Source organism: Podarcis pityusensis (genome assembly GCF_964106645.2).
Source record: "Podarcis pityusensis genome assembly, chromosome: 13".
Lineage (NCBI taxonomy): Eukaryota > Metazoa > Chordata > Lepidosauria > Squamata > Lacertidae > Podarcis > Podarcis pityusensis.
In genome coordinates, this window is record NC_138038.1 from 690,634 (window position 1) to 710,493 (window position 19,860).

The following is a 19,860-nucleotide window of genomic DNA, read 5'->3' on the forward strand; positions in this document are numbered from 1 at the left end:
GTTTTTAAGATTTCTCATTATAGCAAATGTGGATCACGGAGCTTCATTTTATGCAAAGCAGATTGGAACCCTCAACACAGAATGGCATGTCACGGTTTGTAAACACATGTGCAGTGGAACCTCGGGTAATCCACGTAATCCGTGACGGAGGCATGTCTGCAACCCGCAGCGTTCGCATCCTGAAGGGTAGGGTTCCGGTACTCCCGGGTACTTCCATAACCCGAAAACACGTAACCTGAAGCGTCAGTAACATGAGGTATGACTGTAGATGATGTTGAGGCCTGTAGACATCCTGGGCATCCAAAGAGCCCCTGCTCTGTAAGACCATTTAGCCCAGGATCAAAAAATAGAAGAGGGCTTGACAGGTGCAACAGAGAGGCAGGGGCGTGGGCGGTGAGGTGGGCCGGGCAGCGTCAGGGGCCAAGGCTGGTGGGCCATCCTGGCTCCAACCCTGAGCAGGGTCCGGAAGAGGCAGAGCCAGCGCCTCACAACCAAGCGGGATCGGGGCGCTCGGGGGTGTGTGCAGGCTCCCTCGCCAGCCCAGCCACAGCACCCAACTGCCAGGAAGGCCAAGGGGCGAGGGGGGCAGCCAGGAGCAGCAGCTGCCCAGCACGTCCTCTTCCCCGCCCTGCGGGATGCAGTGGGTGTGGACCACCCGGGGTGTAATCACTGAGGGGGGTGACAAAATGGCAAAAATATGTGTGTTTTTATAAAACAAGGGCGCCCGGCAACCCTAAAATAACTCCCACACCCCCCTCACCCCCTTCCAAAGTGAGGCGCGGGGCCTGCAGCTCTCCTGAGGGGGAGGTGGCAGGCCTGCAATCTCTGAGCGGCTTTTTCGAGCAGCATGGGGCTTGCGTCTGCCCACCACCTCAGCCGCCCTACAGCTGAGGGGGAGGCTGCGGAGGGGCTCCATGCAGTGCACCCTCCCTTGGCTCGCTCCGCCCCCTGTTGCAGGATGCTCCCCTCCTGGGGTCTCCAGTAACTGGCCTTTGGAAGCATCACTGGCTCTGACCGTGGAGGCAGAACAAAGCCAGCAGGGCTAGTGGGCACCAATAGCCTTATCCTTCTTCATGAATTTGTCCTCTTTTAAAGCCATCCACATTGGTGGCCATCCCTGCCTGCTGTGGGAGGGAGCTCCACAGTTTATCAAAAGAAAACTATGCGCTGCGTGAAGGACTTTCTTTTATCCATCCAGACTCTCTTGACATTCAGCTTCATTGGATGTGGCCCCGAGTTCTAGTGTTAGGAGAGAGAGAAACCTTTCTTTGTCCACTCTCATGTCATGCAATATTTTGTAAACTTCTATCATGTATGAAATTTCTTTACCAAACTTTACCTGAATGTTGAGTCTAGGACCATTGGAATGTGAAGGTGGTCCTCCTGCTCCATACTGGCATGCCAATTGGCATTCTCCACAGCTGGCACAGTGCCTGGGGGGGTCCTGATGGCTCAAATCTCCCAGACTTGGTGGGCTCAGGAGATTTTGGGGGTGGCACTTTGACCCCACCCCTATGAGAATCTTAATTCAATTGGAAGGCAGGCAGGTCAGACCACCTCCAGACCTTTATTTCCCTTTCCCCCCTTTTTTTCTTTTTTCCGCCTCCATTCCATTTTAGATTCAGCATTTCTTTTATTTCAGTGTATTATAAAAATATACTATGTATTGGGAATGAACTTTTGCATATCCGTGTGTGTGTGTGAGAGAGAGAGAGAGAGACATAAAACCTCCTAAGAGACATGATGGATGGAGCTTGGGCTGATGTGAGTGCAAGGGCGAAACTGGATGAACCAATGCTAAGTACTGGCAGCCTTGCATTATGGCCTTTTTTGGCACAAGGTGAAGACTTTGATTTCCCCATGTGTTTTAAGATCACTTGTGTCTTGATGGTGATATTACCTAAGGATCTGGCAGGAACCACCTTTGCTCCCAGTGAACAAGCCATAGGAACATTCAAAGCTGCCTTAGAGTGTGCCAGATTCACTTAGCCCGTCGCTGTGTCCACTCTCTGTGGCCATCCCCAGCCCTATGAACACCTGAGGTCCTTTTTAACTAAAGCGGTGGAGGACTGAACAGGGGATCTGCTGCCTGCAAAGTTCTGCCATCAAGTGACAAACGAGAGGAGACACAGCAAAGAGCAGAAGCCTTGGAGGCTCAGAACTTTATTGAGAACATTAGGCTTTATTTTTATTTAGACAGCAAAACACGGCCTTTTGCCAGCACTTCAGGGAGGGGAGGGTCTCATTTCTGTTTCTTCTCCTTGACGAATGTGACTCGCTATTACTTTAGCTTTCCTCAAAGCAGCCTCTTTTGTGCCATTGCTGGTCCCGGATGCGCCGCACTGACTGGATCAAAGGTTGGCTGGCATCCCACTCATTCCAGTGGCAGTACTCACCCTTCTCAAAGACGTACTGGCGGCCACGGTACCCGGGATACTCATATCCCACCCATCTATGGAGACAGAGGGGCAAGAGAAGGAGGACCTATCAGGATAGGCTCAGCCAGGCATCCTTCCCAACACAGCTCACCGCAGTAACAACTCATTTCCAAAGATCCAAACTACTCATTGAAGCCAGAACTACTCATTGAAGTCAGAACTACTGCCTTTGGGCTCTCAACAGTTCCTCTCCGAAGACAATTTACAAAATGAAATTTTCATTTACATAATAAGATTCAACAAAACAGAGCTATATGGTAGGTTAGGTATGAAAGTTGAAAAAGCTTGGTGTAAAATATGAAAAGGACACACACACACACACACACACACACACACACACACACGAAGCCTCTTTTGGGAAGTAGTTCCACAATCAGGGTATTACAGCTGAAAAGGTCTTCTCCTGTATCCCAACGAAATGTACTTCTCCTGGTGGAAGAACCTGGATCAAAGGTCCCAAGGTGGTGGGCTGTCAGGTTCATATGGAAGAAGGCCGTGTCCCAAATGGTTTACGGCACACTTCCCCAAGCTGGTGATATTGGACTACAGTTCCCATCATCCCTGATCATCAGTTATGCTGGCTGGGACTGATGGGAAATGGAGTCATGAGAGTAGCCATGATTTATGTTAGGGGGGCAAACCTCCAATAGTTATGTATTTTTATTGATTTACCTGATCTGGGGGGCAGTGCCCCCCCTGCCCCCGGCTACACCCATGAATGGAGTCCAGCAATGTCTGTTGGGCACTAGCTTGGAGAAAGAATGGTTTCCCTTAATAGGGAGTTAGCAACATCTTGAATTGGGTCCTGAAATTAATTAGACGTCAGCACAAATACCAGGAAGATAAGATCATCTTGCACCAGTTTTAATTTCCAGGTGCCGTTCAAAGGCAAATTCAGGCAGAATGTGTGTTAGAATTAGTTCACAGAATTAGTTCAAAAATCTCTGAACTATGCATAAAAGTAGTTCCCATGATTTCTGGTTGAACTAAACTAGGTTTGTTTCTAGTTTATCTTCAATTTCATTTCCTTACACACTTTTTTTACTCTCTAAGTTCGTAATTGCTGAGGGAAATGAACTCATTGAGTCACGTTCCACTGTCTGTGTCGTTCAATGTCTTCTGAAGTATGTCACATCAGTACAGTAGCTGCTGACATCCTGAATGCTGAATTCCCTCCCACCCCGGAGGATCATTTAGATGAATTTAACAACATCAGCAGAGCCTACTGGATCAGGCCAAAGAGAGCCATCTAGTACAGCATCCTGTGACCACCTAGATGCACTAAAGGGGAGAAGCCCTCAACCAGGAGCTTCTAGCAACTGGTATTCAGAAGCATTACGTGAACTCCATTTTTTCTCGAGAAAGACAGATGCCAACAACTTGAACTAAACTGGGAGCTGAACCACTTTGTTTTGTAAAGGGACAAACATGAACTGGAATTACTTTCTTTTGGGGCATGTCAAACATGATCTAGTATTAGTTCCTTTCAAAAATGAACTTCCCAAACTCTGGTTACAATAATATAAGCTGGATTGGAGCCTGCCCTCTGCCCCCTTCCTGTGGGCTGCTATTTGCATTGGTGGGGGGCATGATTTTAAGGACATCCTCAAACTCTATTTATTTTAAAACCCAATCCTTGATTATGCTTGCATATCCTTCAGTTTTGAGCAACACATTCCAGGTCTCTGAGATTTGTTTGTGATGCAGGCTCTAATTAATTTGCTTACTATGTTTTTGGGGGGTTATTTTTAGTTCATTTAAGCCACCACAAAGGCCACCTGACTGGAAAAAAGCAGGATATAAATGCTACAAAGGAATTCATTCATTTATAGATTGCTCGCCCATCAGTGTCCTCTGGGTGAATTACATCTCAGTACTGGTCAAATAGTCCTTCAAGATGCTTTCCTGGGCATTTTATGGCCACCTGTGCTGCTTGTTACAGTTTTCAACTCATAGACTCACAGAATCATGGAGCTGTAGGGTTGCAAGGGACCCCAATGGCCCTATAAGCTAGGGTTACCAGAAGTCCCTGTTTCCCTGGGATAGTCCCCGCATTTGCGAATAATGTCCCTGGATTTCATCTAATATCCCCGGGAAATGCAGCAGTGGCAGTCTCAGCAGCCTGGAGCAGTTGGCTCTGGCTGGCTTCAGGAGCTGCTCAGAAATCCCCATATGATGGTGGTGCAGGGGCTCTAAGGTGCAGCTTCCGAGCTACTTCCACCTTCCCTGACCCCAGCAATTAAGCTGTGAAGGGAGGCTTCATGATGCCTACTGGAGCAGCCTCCCAACTCCTACTTGCGTGCAAGCAGGAACAGGGTGGGGATCTCTCAGGCAAGAGGAAGCTGAGGGATCCCCGCCTCCTCCTGCTTGCACACAAGTAGGAATGGGATTGGGGCTGCTCCAATGGGAAGGGAGGCATTGCGCTGCCCCAGCCGCTGCCGCTGCTCTCGGCCCTCCTCTACCTTCCATGCCTGACCCACTGCGCACCGCTTCCCCCACCACCACCACTGAAGAACCAACAACTCAGGGGCTGCCCAGGCTCATGGAGAAAGGAGATAGAAGCCTCGGAGGAAGGGGAAACATGGCGGTTGAGGTCAAGGTGGCGGCCGCCCCTCTGCCACCGCCATTGCTGCAGCATCAACATCCTGAACATGTTTTTTTTATTTATTTATTTATTTATTTATTTAAAGTGTCCCCAGATTTATTTTAAAAAAAATCTGGTAACCTTACTATAAGCCAAATCCCTGCAATGCAGGAATCGCAACTAAAGAATCCCTGGTAGATGGGCATGCAATATCTGTTAAAAAAACCTCCAGTGAAGGTTCATCACCTTCTGAGGTCATCTGTCCCACTGCTGAACAGCTCTACTGTCAGAAAGTTCTTCCTAATGTTTAGTCAGAATTTGAATCCAACTCTCTTTTCATTTTTCATTGTTCATGTCACTTTTTAATTCCCTTTTTTGTGGAATGCTTTCCCCAGGGAAAGATACCAGAGACCAATCCATTTTTATTTGCCCAGACCTTGTATATTATTGCTTTGCATTTTTTCTGTTTTAATCTCATTTTATGCAGCACCTAGAGAGCATTTGTACTGGACATCTGATTAATAAAATATATAAGACCAAAATTTTGCCCAAAGATCTTCAAGCACCCACCAGCCACTCTGGTTATAAGCATGATTGTTAATAGATCTTTCTCACTGGCCATTGTCCCTCCCAGAGCCAACTATGTATTACATTCATTTATAATATTTGAAGCATTTTTACTGCCATCACCCCAAATTCTTTGGCTGGAAAAGACTATCAGAGTAGTTTACAAAGATCTATAATGAGAGACAGGTTTTAAGAGCAAGAACCACGCTAGTAGTCTTGGCCCTTGTTCCTCACATTTCAAATAATGTGAAGATGGAGGCCAGAGAGTGGGAGAGAAAGACAAAGAGCAAAAGGGGGCCTGGACAAGGTGTGTGGACAATTAAAATGAGAGCAAGTCCTGGCAGAAACATTTATGGGGGTTGCTTCAGGAACGCCAAAATGGCTCAGGAAGTTGAAGGTTGTTCCTGAAGGAAAGTCTGTTCCAAATGTGTTTGAGCTGTAGTCAGTAGCTCAGAGCCACCACTTTGGAGAACCAGCTCCTCCTTCCTGCATTTTTGGGGTTTCTGTGCCTCCTGCCTGTTCTTTTCATCTTTTTGGGGGGGGGGGGGAGATAAGCCCACATGCCAGAATGAGCCAAAATGAGTTCCATCATTATTTATTTCATACAATTTATATTCCACTTGATTGTAAAAAAAGAAAACCCTCAAAGTGGTTTACAACAAAGATAAAACAATAAAATTGTCTATAAGAAGAATTAATAACAATTTAAGACTTTCAAAAAGTTAAAGGCTAAAAGCGGATTAAAACTCACACTAACTTTCAACTGGGTAGGTTTGGCTAAACAAGAATGTTTTTAACAGGGCTATATCGTTCTATATCGTTTTAACAGGGATATATCATTCTAAAACGTCACAGGTTTTTTTACCTTTTTATTTGTCAAAGCGGCTGTCTTCCTACTGCCGGTTGCTGGCTGCTCTGCAGTGCCCTCTGGTGTCACCTTTCAACAACTCATTAGGACATAATGTGTCCTGTGGCTGTCAAAAGCATTTCTTAGCCCTTCCTTAAGGTTAAAAACCCCTGGAAAAGACCCTGATGTTGGGAAAGATTGAGGGCACAAGGAGAAGGGGACAACAGAGGACGAGATGATGGGACAGTGTTCTTGAAGCTAGCAACATGAGTCTGACCAAACTGCAGGAGGCAGTGGAAGACAGGAGTGCCTGGCGTGCTCTGGTCCATGGGTTCACGAAGAGTTGGACACGACTAAATGACTAAACAACAACAAGGTTAAAAACCCTGAGTGTAGATCTGCCCCAGGTGCTAAAAAGAGTACAGTGAAGGCACCTGCCTGATGTCAATAGGAAGGGAGTTCCAGAGTGTAGGTGCTGCCACACTAAAATATCCATTTCCTACAAATGTGGAATAGATATTATGCAGCCCCTACAAGAATGCCAGATCTGCCAATTGCAGCGGTCAAGGGGGAAAAGATATGGGGCAAGCTGGTCCCAAATTGTTAAGGGCTTTATATACTAATTCTAAGGAAGCTGATTTAGGGATTTGCTCTTCCAAGAGAAGCAACTGTGCAAAGAAGCCCCCTTCTGAAGCAGAGGCACCCCCTCCACCTTTTGCATGGGGCTACAGGATTTGCCTCCCCCCCCCCCCCGCTCCCTCCTTACATTCCATTCAGGGCCTTAATGCTGGCCACGCGGTCCTGGAAGCCATGAGCCCACAAGCTGGGGACGTCATCCTCCACGATCTCCATCTTCCTGCCCCCATAGCTGGTGTTTTCAAAGAGGTGGATCTTGTGGTCTGCACTGTCCTGCAATGGGAACAAGTGATGGGAGCTGGTGTGGAGTGGGGGGTGGCTGAATGGGTCCCTGAACCCTCTCCCCCTGCAACCACATATTCACAATGAACCACATATTCACAATGAAGAGGGAGGGGCTGTACCAGGACATTTGCTATGCATACAGAACGCAGGTGATGAGAAGGAAGCTCTCTGCCTGAGCTCCTGGAAAGCTGTTGCCAACCAGAGTGGACAGCATGGGGCTAGAAGAATAAATATCCTGAACAAACACACAGGATATGATAAAGGGAGCATGAAACTGGCATACAAGGGCTGCCCAAGGCACTGGGGTGTCCTCCCCCAATGTAGGTCAGGACAATAACAGATACACATAATTTAGTCCATGGCCACTGCCCTTTCGTGGGCAAATATCTGTGACTTACGATCAGCAGGGGGCGAATGGAGAGGAGGCTGTCACTGCAGTGGCTGTTGGACCAGGAGTCCCAGCGAGGGTAGTCGCCCTTCTCCAACACAAACTGCTCGCCACTGAATGCCTGACGCTCAAACCCGAGCCACCTGTGGGAGGAATCAAACCTATTGTTGTTCCTCAGTCAACCTGAGAAGCTTGGCGTGTAAAGAGGTTGCTCCAAATTCAGGCTACATGGCTATCACAAGCCAATACTGAATTCCTGTGCAGCATTTTCTGAATACTGTATGGAAAAGCACATGAATGTGACCTTTAGGAAGTTTGTAAATAAACCATTTTTAACTTACTAAACATGTGGTCTTTTTCTATACTGGGGAAGAGGGGAACTTTGGAAGGAACTCAGAAGGGCATATCTAACAGCCCATATTTCATCACTTTACTTTGCTGTAGATTTTGTGATTTTAAATCTCTGCTGGGTTTGTCTCATCAGAGAGTACATGCCCCAAACCTGGATGTTGGCATCCAGGAAATTATTCTTTTATATCTATTTTTTCCTTGCCAGCAATAGTTAATTTGCTACCCATTGCCAGAATGTCTGTGTTATCAACATGGGAATGGCCTACCTCTAACTTTTGTGTATTAATTTCCCTCTGACCTAGACCCAGCCATGTAAAGTTTTAACCTGATTTTGGGAATATGCAAAATTAATTGTTTCTGTTTTGATTTTATTTTATTTTTTGTTCTTCTCTTCCTTAGTGGGTTGTGCTTTCTATAGGTAAGGAGCCCTGGGAAGTGGGCAGTGCCACATGACTCTTGGTTTGTCTGCGAGAGCCTAACATAGCCAGAAGCTGTGCTGATTGTCAATAAAGAAGGTAAGGTAAAGGCAAAGGTACCTCTGCCCGTACAGGCCAGTCTTGACAGACTCTAGGGTTGTGCGCTCATCTCACTCTATAGGCCGGGAGCCAGCGCTGTCCGCAGACACTTCCGGGTCACGTGGCCAGCGTGACAAGCTGCATCTGGCAAGCCAGCGCAGCACACGGAACGCCGTTTACCTTCCCGCTGGTAAGCGGTCCCTATTTATCTACTTGCACCCGGGGGTGCTTTCAAACTGCTAGGTTGGCAGGCGCTGGGACCGAACGACGGGAGCTCACCCCGCCGCGGGGATTCGAACCGACCATGCGATCGGCAAGTCCTAGGCGCTGAGGTTTTACCCACAGCGCCACCCGCGTCCCCTCGTCAATAAAGAAAACACAGGTTAAAAACAGCAGTTATCAGAATCAGTACCAATTTTATCCCCATAACTCAGACAGGAAGGCTGAGGGGCCAGGTTACTTACTGCCCAGTGGTTGGGCTAGATGACCCTTTGGGTCCCTTCCAACCAGGGCTTATTCTTTTTTGCAGCTGGAACTCACCAGAACTCAGTTCCGGCATATTCAGAGAGGGTGGCATTGCCATTATTATAAGAGAACAAAGGAGGTGTTTAGGTGCCAAATAGTTCTGGCATCTATTTTTCTAGAAACTCTACAATTCTATGATTCTGGAAGTGAGTTTGTGACGGGAGCAATTCCCTGATTTGTAGCTCAGCCTCTTAGCCAATTCACCTCTTGCTCTGCTTGCTCCCTTTGGGATCACCTGGGCACAGCATTTAAAGCTTTTTTTTTTTAAAGGACACACAGCTGCCTGTAATTGGCTGCACAGATCTGAGGAGGCCTAAGGGACTGGACTGCAGCTTTGCAGCCCCCGGGCCTTTCCTGACTGGCACCCCCCCCCCAACCAGAACTTTGTCAGCAGTCCAGAACTAGAAAAGAGGTGCCTTCAGGGGGCAACTAGGGGCATTATACACCTCTCAAACTACTTTTACTCCTCACAAAAGCTTCTGGGATAAAACCCAAATCAAAATTGGGTGCTTTTAAAATCTAGCTTTCCTTGAGAATGCTCAGATTTCAAGACATGTGCTTCTAGCCCGGTGTGGCTCCCTGCTCTCTCCCATGCTTGGTACTCACGGGCCGGCCTCCACCTGGATGGAGCCCACTTTGTCCAACTCCTTCTCCGTCACGTTGGGGTTCTCATCCATGAGCTCACATTTCCTGCCCTGGAAATTCTCCATCTCGAAGAGGGTGACCTAGATGAGGGCACAGAAGCCAAGTGGCCCAACAGCCATCAAGGGGTAAAGAGCTTCAAAAAGGAGCATGTACTGATGGAGAAACAGTTTTGGGAGAGAAGCTATCAGCCAGCTTGTTTGCAGGGGGAGAAAAAAGCATTCCCAAATTGAGATACCCTCCACCAAAGGTGACACAGACACCTTTAGGACAGACAGAGCTGTTTCTCTCTGTGTGGAGGAGGGAAGGCCAAAGAATGAAGACTCTCTGAATATGTTTGCAGCTTCCAGCAGCTCTTATTTTTCATTTGTATTCCACTTTTCCTCCATGGAGCCTGAGGTGGTATGCATAGTTTTCCCACTTCTCGTTTAATCCCCACAACCACCCTGTGAGATAGGCCTGGCTGAGTGGGGATTTGAACCCGGGTCTCCCTGGTCCAGCACTCTAACCACTGCACCACACCACAATTAAGACACAATTGTGGAGAAATTTGAAAGACTTTATTCAGGGACAACAAGGACACAACCACAGAGGCAGGGGGACAGTGTTCAAAAAGTAGCTTCTAACAAGGGGCCCAAGAAAGGTGCAGGAAAACTTTTGTTAAGGAAAGTTTTATAAGAAAAAATCTGCTCCTTTTCCCTTATGGGGTATCCAAGTGGGTTTCCTATCAGTTGGAGAAAATAACAGAGGCCAACCAGAGTATATAGAGAAGCAAAGTGGCTAGTAAGTCTGATCTTTATTAACTGTTGCAACAGGGTCCCCACTCCCCACATGCAGGAGGGAGGAGAGAACCCTGAACAATGGAGCGTGAGTCCTTATACAGACTTTTGAAACTGCCCACCCTGTAGCTCAGGACCCCCCCCCAAAAAAAAACATCATACATACATCACAGAAGGAGGCAGTCTACAGCAAAAATAAATCACAGGAGGTGGTGTACAGCAGAAATCCTGTCTGCCAGGATACCTGATAATGGTCACTGATTGCACTGATTACATTACCTGGGCATTACCTGGGCAGCCAGGCTCACGCTTATACACAAATACGCGCCCTTAAGACAGGATTTGTAAGCAAAAGACAATGCGGAGGATTTCCCATTTCCTTCTTCCTTGCAGAGAAATATTTGAGGTCAATTTGGGAGAGTCAAAATGGCTTTAGGATTGCTCTCTCAGACAAATGGTATGTATGTGTTTGCCTTGTACATTTATGAACATTTAATTTATATATGAGACCTTAGAATTCTCATAACAAAAGCCTTAGAGAAAAGAGGTAGAAGTGAAGGAGAGGTGTGTGTCGAGGAAAGTAATAGTTCAAATATGTAGCAAGTGATGGCCAGCTCATTGAAAGACGACAAGGTCTTGAAGATATGATTGCCAGGTCTCCAGGTCTGATTTGAAGCCTCTGGGTTTGCCTGGACCCCTCCAGCTGGAGGACTTGATTCTCAGGGTGGGTGAGAGTACCTTTATCAATAAGAAAAAAATATTAAGAAGACTGTGCATACAGCTTGCAAGCTTCAGCTTGGCAGGAGCTGGCTGCAAATTGGGGGGGGGGGAGTCCCTGCCTTCCTTCACTCCGCTCTCCCAAGTAACCTCTGTTTCCTGGGCCTCCTTCCCCCTAGCATGGAAGACGAAGAGCAGACTCCATTTGAGGATCTCTCCCTCATTACAGTCGATCAGGTATATGAAGACGAGCAGCAAAGTCAGTCTTCAGGGAATGTGCAGGCGACCTTGGAACGGACAGCTCACGGAAGAACCCCGACCAAACCTAAGAGGAGGCGTGTAGTGGTGATAGGGGATTCCCTACTGAGGGGAACAGAAGCAGTGATCTGTGGGCCTGACAAGATGTCTCGGGAAGTGTGCTGTCTCCCCGGGGCTAAGATCCAAGATGTAACTGAACGACTGCAAGGAATCATAAAACCCACTGACAAATACCCCTTCCTCTTGGTTCATGTGGGAATCAATGACACTGCAAGCAATAGCCTCCAGAAGATCAAAAGAGACTACGAGGCTCTGGGCAGGAAATTGAAGCAATTAAATGCACAAATTGTCATCTCATCTGTCCTCCCAGTTGAACGACGTGGCCCAGGGAGAGAGGGAAAAATAGTGGAAGTGAACAGCTGGCTTCGCAAATGGTGTAAACAAGAACGGTTTGGATTCTTAGATCACGGACTGCAGTTTCTTGAAGATGGACTTCTGGCAAGCGATGGGCTGCACCTCACAACGGTTGGGAGGAATGTTTTTGCCAAAAATCTCAGAAACCTCATCAGGAGGGCTTTAAACTGGCTAATGTGGGGTAGGGAGACAGTGCTCCTGAAGGTAGGAGTCTATCAACTGATGAAGATGATCATCCAAATGTCATAGACCAAATGGAGCAAACAGCACGCAGACCTAGTGGTGGGAGGAAAAAATCCTTAAATAAGAGTCATGGGGGAATGATCAATGGACTTCAATGTCTGTACACTAATGCGCAAAGCATGGGAAATAAACAAGATGAGCTTGAGCTCTTGGTACAGCAAACTAAATATGACATAATAGGCATCACTGAAACCTGGTGGGATAAGTCCCACGATTGGAATGTAATAATGGGGGGATACAATCTATTTCAGAGAAACAGACCAGACAAGAAAGGAGGAGGAGTGGCGTTATATGTCAGGGATGTGTATACCTGTGAAGAGATCCAAGATTTAGAACCTCAAAGCCAAAGTGAGAGCATTTGGGTCAAAATTAAGGGAGAGAAGAAGAACAGTGACCTCATTGTGGGAGTTTACTATAGATTCCCAAGCCAAACGGAGGACATAGATGATGCCTTCCTGGAACAGATGGCCAAGTATGCAAAAGGAAGGGAGATAGTAGTAATGGGGGACTTCAAGTACCCAGATATTTGTTGGATGTCAAACTCAGCCAAGAGCATAAGGTCTAACAGATTCCTCACTGGCCTTGCAGACAACTTCATTGCCCAGAAAGTGGGAGAAGCAACAAGAGGAACAGCCATTTTAGATCTGGTCCTAACCAATGTTGATGACCTGGTTAGTGGGGTAGAAGTGGAAGGATCATTAGGCGCGAGTGATCATGCTCTTCTGAAGTTTACTATACAGCGGAAAGGAGTAGCCAAGCATACTAGGACTCAATTTCTTGACTTTAAGAAAGCCAACTTCATAAAACTTAGGGAAGTGCTGGGTGAGATCCCATGGACAGTAATACTAAAAGGAAAGGGAATTCATGATGGCTGGGAGTTTGTTAAGAGGGAGATAGTAAAAGCACAACTTCAGGCAATACCAATGAGACGGAAACATGGAAGGTGCCTAAAGAAGCCAGGGTGGCTATCTAAAGAACTTTTAACTGAGTTAAGATTAAAAAAGGATGTGTACAAAAAATGGAAAAGGGGGGAAACCACCAAAGAGGAATTCAAACAAATAGCCAGCACGTGTAGACACAAAGTCAGAAAAGCTAAAGCACAGAATGAACTCAGGCTTGCTAGAGAGGTTAAAAGCAACAAAAAAGGCTTTTATGGGTATGTTTGTAGCAAAAGGAAGAACAAAGAAACAGTGGGGTCACTCAGAGGAGAAGATGGTGAAATGCAAACAGGGGACACAGAAAGGGCTGAACTCCTCAATGCCTTCTTTGCCTCAGTCTTCTCTGATAAAGAAAACAATGCCTGACCTGAAGAATTTGGAGCAAATGATTCACCAAAGGAAACACAGCTCAGAATAACTAAGGAGATAGTACAAGAATACTTGGCTAGTCTAGATGTATTCAAGTCTCCAGGACCAGATGAACTGCATCCAAGAGTATTAAAAGAACTGGCAGATGTGATCTCAGAACCACTGGCAGTCATCTTTGAGAATTCCTGGAGAACAGGCGAAGTCCCGGCAGACTGGAGGAGGGCAAATGTTGTCCCTATTTTCAAAAAGGGGAAAAGAGAGGACCCAAATAATTACCGCCCAGTCAGTCTGACATCAATACCAGGGAAGATTCTGGAGCAGATCATTAAGCAAACAGTCTGTGAGCACCTAGAAAGGAATGCTGTGATCACCAATAGTCAGCATGGATTTCTGAAAATTTTTGACAGAATTACAAGCCTGGTAGATGAAGGGAACGCAGTGGATGTAGCCAAATGCCTTGATATCAGCAAGGGATTTGACAAGGTGCCCCATGATATTATTGTAAAGAAGCTGGTAAAATGTGGTCTTGACTATGCTACCACTCAGTGGATTTGTAACTGGCTGACTGACCGAACCCAAAGGGTGCTCATCAATGGTTCCTCTTCATCCTAGAATCATAGAATTGGAAGAGACCACAAGGGCCATCGAGTCCAACCCCCTGCCAAGCAGGAAACACCATCAGAGCACTCCTGACATATGGTTGTCAAGCCTCTGCTTAAAGACCTCCAAAGAAGGAGACTCCACCACACTCCTTGGCAGCAAATTCCACTGTCGAACAGCTCTTACTGTCAGGAAGTTCTTCCTAATGTTTAGGTGGAATCTTCTTTCTTGTAGTTTGGATCCATTGCTCCGTGTCCGCTTCTCTGGAGCAGCAGAAAACAACCTTTCTCCCTCCTCTATGTGACATCCTTTTATATATTTGAACATGGCTATCATATCACCCCTTAACCTCCTCTTAACCTCTCCAGGCTAAACATGCCCAGCTCTCTTAGCCGTTCCTCATAAGGCATCGTTTCCAGGCCTTTGACCATTTTGGTTGCCCTCCTCTGGACACGTTCCAGTTTGTCAGTGTCCTTCTTGAACTGTGGTGCCCAGAACTGGACACAGTACTCCAGGTGAGGTCTGACCAGAGCAGAATACAGTGGCACTATTACTTCCCTTGATCTAGATGCTATACTCCTATTGATGCAGCCCAGAATTGCATTGGCTTTTTTAGCTGCCGCGTCACACTGTTGGCTCATGTCAAGTTTGTGGTCAACCAAGACTCCTAGATCCTTTTCACATGTACTGCTCTCAAGCCAGGTGTCCCCCATCTTGTATTTGTGCCTCTCCTTTTTTTGCCCAAGTGCAATACTTTACATTTCTCCCTGTTAAAATTCATCTTGTTTGTTTTGGCCCAGTTCTCTAATCTGTCAAGGTCGTTTTGAAGTGTGATCCTGTCCTCTGGGGTGTTAGCCACCCCTCCCAATTTGGTGTCATCTGCAAATTTGATCAGGATGCCCTTGAGTCCATCATCCAAGTCGTTGATAAAGATGTTGAATAAGACCGGGCCCAAGACCGGACCCAAGACAGAACCCTGTGGCACCCCACTAGTCACTCCTGGAGAAGAGTGACTAGTGGGGTGCCACAGGGTTCTGTCTTGGGCCCGGTCTTATTCAACATCTTTATCAACGACTTGGATGATGGACTCAAGGGCATCCTGATCAAATTTGCACTCCAAGCTTGAGCAGAAGCTGCACGATATCTGCACAGTACACCAAGTCCTTCTCTTCCGAGAAAAAACGGAGGTACTCTTGATGCCTGTTACGGAAGAAGCTGATGCGAGCACTGTCAGAGAGGAGGTTTTTTTTCCTTTAATCTGGATGCCAACAGTTCGGCAGAGTCCTTTGACAAGCTGAGGTCGCAAACTAGATCATTCAACTCCTTTGGGGAAAATGGATGTGGAGCATCATCTTCAAGAACCACTTCTTCTTCTCCATGTCCTTCAACACTGGAGGCATCTTCGTCACTAATGTCAGGAAGTTATCCGAAGATAGGCACTGGAATTTCATCACAGTGAGCTACAGGACGACGTGCTGATTGAAGAAGAAGGGGCGGCTGCCCCATTAACTTAGTTTTGATCCCCCAACTTTATGCTTTGCCGCACCAATTTATGGAAGATTTCGAGGTTTTATGACTTCAAACTGATCCCTTTTCGACATAATCACCCAGAACTATCGGACCTGAATACTTCTTGTCATTAAAATAATCATTTCCAATCAAAACAATTATTCGACATGGCATTTTACCCCCACCAACTTCTTCTAAAATGCTCCACACAAGAGTACATGTGAACAAAAACGTAAAAAAACGACATGTGGCCATAGCTCAAAAACCTGACCTGATTGAGCAAAACCAATGTGATTTTTTGATTCAGCGCATCAGATTCGTCCTAAATCAACTAAAAAAATGCAGACAACAAATTTGTTGTTGACCAGTGTAATCACATCACTCCTTGCATGTTTGCTGGTACATGGAGGTCGGGCTGTGCTCAGACTTGCTCTTGGCAAGCAAAAGATTTGTTGGAGAAGTCAAGAGTGCCATCTTCTGTCTAAATCTAGAACAACCAGCTTTGAAAAAAATACAGTGGTACCTCGGGTTAAGTACTTAATTCGTTCCGGAGGTCTGTACTTAACCTGAAACTGTACTTAACCGGAAGCACCACTTTAGCTAATGGGGCTTCCCGCTGCTGCCATGCCACTGAAGCCCGATTTCTCTTCTCATCCTGAAGCAAATTTCTTAACCTGAAGCACTATTTCTGGGTTAGCAGAGTCTGTAACCTGAAGCGTATGTAACCTGAGGTACCACTGGTATCTGCTTCTAGTAAAACGTGCACCATGTATTGTTACATGCCCCCTATTCAATCTCTGAGCAGTGAGAGAATTCAGGAGTTCCAGGAGCTTACCTAGTTGCATTCCTTGGAATGAAGGTCAATGGAGACTGTGGAGTCTTAAGGCTATATGACATTAAAGGTAAAGGGACCCTGACCATTAGGTCCAGTCATCTCGCTTTATTGGCCGAGGGAGCTGGCGTACAGTTTCTGGGTCATGTGGCCAGCATGACTAAGCCGCTTCTGGCAAACCAGAGCAGCGCACGGAAACGCCGTTTACCTTCCCGTCGCAGCGGTACCTATTTATCTACTTGCACTTTGACGTGCTTTCGAACTGCTAGTTTGGCAGGAGCAGGGACCGAGCAACGGGAACTCACCCCGTCATGGGGATTCGAACCGGCGACCTTCTGATCGAAAAGTCCTAGGCTCTGTGGTTTAACCCACAGTGCCACCTGCATTGACATTATTTACACATTATTTACAACATGAGCATAAATGGAGGGACTCACAGCATTAAAACTCCCAAGGATCTTGTTTCTCCATTAGTCAAGTCACAGTTTGGGATCCAGCACAGTGCAAGCAGGCCTCTGGGTCTCTGGCTTCCAGCCTGTTTTCAGATCAAAACTCTCTCTCTCTCCTGGCTATTGTTCTCTTACTTAACAGTTAGGTGAGAGGGGCAGAGGAAAGGGCCCCACATCTGCCTGGAGGGCCCCATCATTTAGTTGCTGCCCTTGCTACCTAGCTCTTTTTGGGGGAATGCCATTGAGGACACTTAAGTAGCCAGCTAAGCTTCTTGTTTCACAGAGAAACTTGTCTGAACAGCTCAGCAATATAACCCTTTATTTCTACCCTCACTGGGTACAGGACCCCAAGAAGGGGCTCAGGGCATCATCCAGACTGACTGCCCAAACCTGCAACAGTATAAAATCTTCAGGGGCTTTGTGGGACAGGGAAGGGATGAATTCAACACTTGCCATACCTTGTAATTTGGCCCCATTTCCTCTGGGCTCTCGGCAGCTGCCATCTCCTCCATAGGGGTCTGTTGTTCAGTCATGGTGTCTGCAATCAAACCCTGTCCCGCCCCCATCCCCGTGCAAGTTAGAGATGGTTATTGCTCCAAGGAGGAAAATCCTCTCTGCCAAAGATTTCTGCCAGGCTTTCTGCTAGAGAGCATGAGAATGAAGAGATCATCATCTGCATAAGGAGACTCCCAGTCTCCAGGGACTCTGGGAGATTGACCTGCAAAGAACTGGCCAAAGTAAGGCAATGGTCATTCCTACTTTATTGTCTAGCTTTAAGACCAAAAGGGCAGGAGAGCTTTGGGGAGGAACCTATTTGTGATGGAGGCAACTGTCAACTTCATTGGACTGGAGACAGGGGACACAGGGGTGGAGAGTAAACACATCCCACACCCAGCTGGTCTTTTTCTCATTCCTTATTACTGGTGAAGCTGGTTGACCCTTAGGATTCCTTCCAACTCTGCAGTTCTAAGCTTCAGGGAGGCAGAGACACATGGAAGGTTCTCCTCCAAGAGTGCATGACTCAAAGCTCTGCACCTCAAGGAACTGCAGAGCAGCACACTGCATTTTTGCTGCTACAGATCAACCCTGTAAGATTCCTCTCAGCACTCTGCCCACCCACTGACCCACAATGAGTTGTAGTTCAAGACGCCACCTCACTTGCAGCTTCCTTCAGGTTTCAGCCTTGGAATTCCACTGCCTGGTGTTCTAGTTCCCCACCCTCCCAAGGCCCTCTGCGACATCTCCCTGGCCTTCCCTCACTGCTGTCGCTGGTACAAAGACAGATGCCGTTACATACAACTTACTGTCTTTAGGTCTCATCTACCCCTTTTGTTTTGGCTGTGGGGGGATAACATGGATCAAAAGCTTAAGTATGACATTCAAAAGCTTTTGCTGGAGGTAGGGAAGCGCTATGCAAAGGACTCCAGGGTAACCATGTGTCTGGTGAGGACACATTCATACCTCCTTTTCCAGATGCTGTTGGAAACTCAGGCAGGCAGGCAGGCAGGCAGGCAGAGGAAGCAGGCGCCTATTTATGCGCTTGCCTCTGAGCACAGCCCTGGCTTTCGAGGGGTGCTGAGGCAGCAGCAACTCCATCCAGCAGACCCCACCCATTGCCTTTCACTTCAATAGTGAGGGCTCCACTCCACAATACGGAGCCATTATGCAGAGGCCTCCCAGCTGATGGTTTGGAGAAGATTAACAGCCTGCCTGCGAGTCAGCCCATTAGGATGTTGGCACTGCTCCTTGCCAGAACTTCACAGAAGTTCTGGGTCAGCAGCTTTCCAACCCCAAACCAAAGCCCTTTCAGCAGCAGCAGACACTCATGCCGTATGTCCCAGGCCAGGGAGATGTTGCGGAGGGCCTTTCCATTGAAAGGAGCAAGAATTCTGTGCCTCCAGTCTCAGGTTGCTTGTCTTTAAAAGGCAGGCTCATGAGAATCCTCATCCAGGTTATTAAAACTATGTGTTTATTCTAGCAAGTGGAAGTGATTTGAACCAGCAATGTAAGGAGGATATTGACAAGCTGGAACATGTGCGGAGAAGGGAAACCAAGATGATTAAGGGTCTGGAAACCAAGCCTTATGAGTTGAAGGAGTTGGGTATATTTAGCCTGGATGAAAGGAGTTATGATTGTTATCTTCAAATATCTTAAGGGCTATCACACAAAAGATGGAACAAAGCTTGTTTTCTCCTGTTCTGGAGGGTAGGACTCGAACCAATGGCTTCAAGTTCAAGAAAGGAGATTCCAGCTAAACATCAGGAATAACTTTTTGACAGTAAGAGCTGTTTGACAGTGGCAAACTCCCCCCTTGGGAGGTTGTGGACTCTCCTTCCTTGGAGGTTTTTAAGCAGAGGTTGCACGGCCATCTGTCATAGCTGTTTTACTTGAGATTCCTGCATTGCAGGGGGTTGGACTAGATGGCCCTTTGTGTTCCGTCCAACTGTACAATTCTATGATTTATGAATTTTGCTCTGTTTTGCATGTCTATGCATCTTCCTCTAGGTGCCAACCAGCTTAGCTTCAGCAAAGTGGTGAACGCATCACAACACTCATTCAGATCACTCTCTGAAGCCAGCAACTTGTGGTCTTGCAACTTGTGTGGAATTGTTTCGTTATGCTTCAAGGGGCTATATGCAGCCATCATCTGGTAGGATGCAAGAGTTGGAACTGGGACCCAAGCTGCCCGAAAATGGTATAGCTGCCACCTCAGGAGTAAGAAAGGGCCCTGCCAAACTCCCATCTCTAGTCTTCTCTCCTTTCCAAACTATATGTATAGGAGGGGAGAGAAAAAGAAGGCAGAGATGCTGGGGCCCTTCTTCAGCTACCTGTTCCCTCTTTCTGGCTACCTCAGAGAGAGAGAGCAAGCAAGGCTGCTGCAGGTGAACAACCCTTGCCCCCCCCCATCCTGTTCTGAGAGAGTAACATTTAAAAACAGACTGTGGAGTCTTCTATGGGGGAGGAAAAGGGGAAG

General features: G+C 47.0%; 2 protein-coding genes and 1 long non-coding RNA gene across 4 annotated transcripts in view; 1 reads left to right on the plus strand and 2 right to left on the minus strand.

Annotated features, from left to right (window-relative positions):
* Window positions 1-19,860, minus strand: part of KIAA1671 — a 212,717-nt gene that overhangs the window by 36,339 nt on the left and 156,518 nt on the right. The gene's annotated exons all lie outside the window — the stretch shown is intronic.
* On the plus strand, window positions 76-12,584 carry LOC308462015. The gene is made up of 3 exons (XR_013978979.1): window positions 76-256; window positions 8,496-8,611; window positions 11,454-12,584. It is a non-coding gene; the product is annotated as an uncharacterized lncRNA (long non-coding RNA).
* On the minus strand, window positions 2,137-19,795 carry LOC308462008 (beta-crystallin B3-like). Its single transcript, XM_080979231.1, has 6 exons — window positions 18,348-19,795; window positions 17,345-17,437; window positions 9,743-9,861; window positions 7,756-7,888; window positions 7,203-7,345; window positions 2,137-2,452 (listed from the first exon to the last, which is right to left on the minus strand). Exons 1-6 carry the CDS (start codon window positions 18,498-18,500, stop codon window positions 2,287-2,289), a joined length of 807 nt encoding a protein of 268 aa, XP_080835357.1. The 5' UTR covers window positions 18,501-19,795; the 3' UTR covers window positions 2,137-2,286.

Bases quoted from the DNA above. Each gene is read 5' to 3' on its own strand.
- LOC308462008 (XM_080979231.1), bottom strand. From the start codon at position 18,500: ATGGGTGGGGTCTGCTGGATGGAGTTGCTGCTGCCTCAGCACCCCTCG. The intron at 7,346-7,755 runs GTAAGTCACAGA...TTCCCATTGCAG, and splicing joins CCATTCGCCCCCTGCTGATC to GACAGTGCAGACCACAAGAT. The intron at 2,453-7,202 runs GTAAGGAGGGAG...CTGTCTCCATAG, and splicing joins ATTAAGGCCCTGAATGGAAT to ATGGGTGGGATATGAGTATC.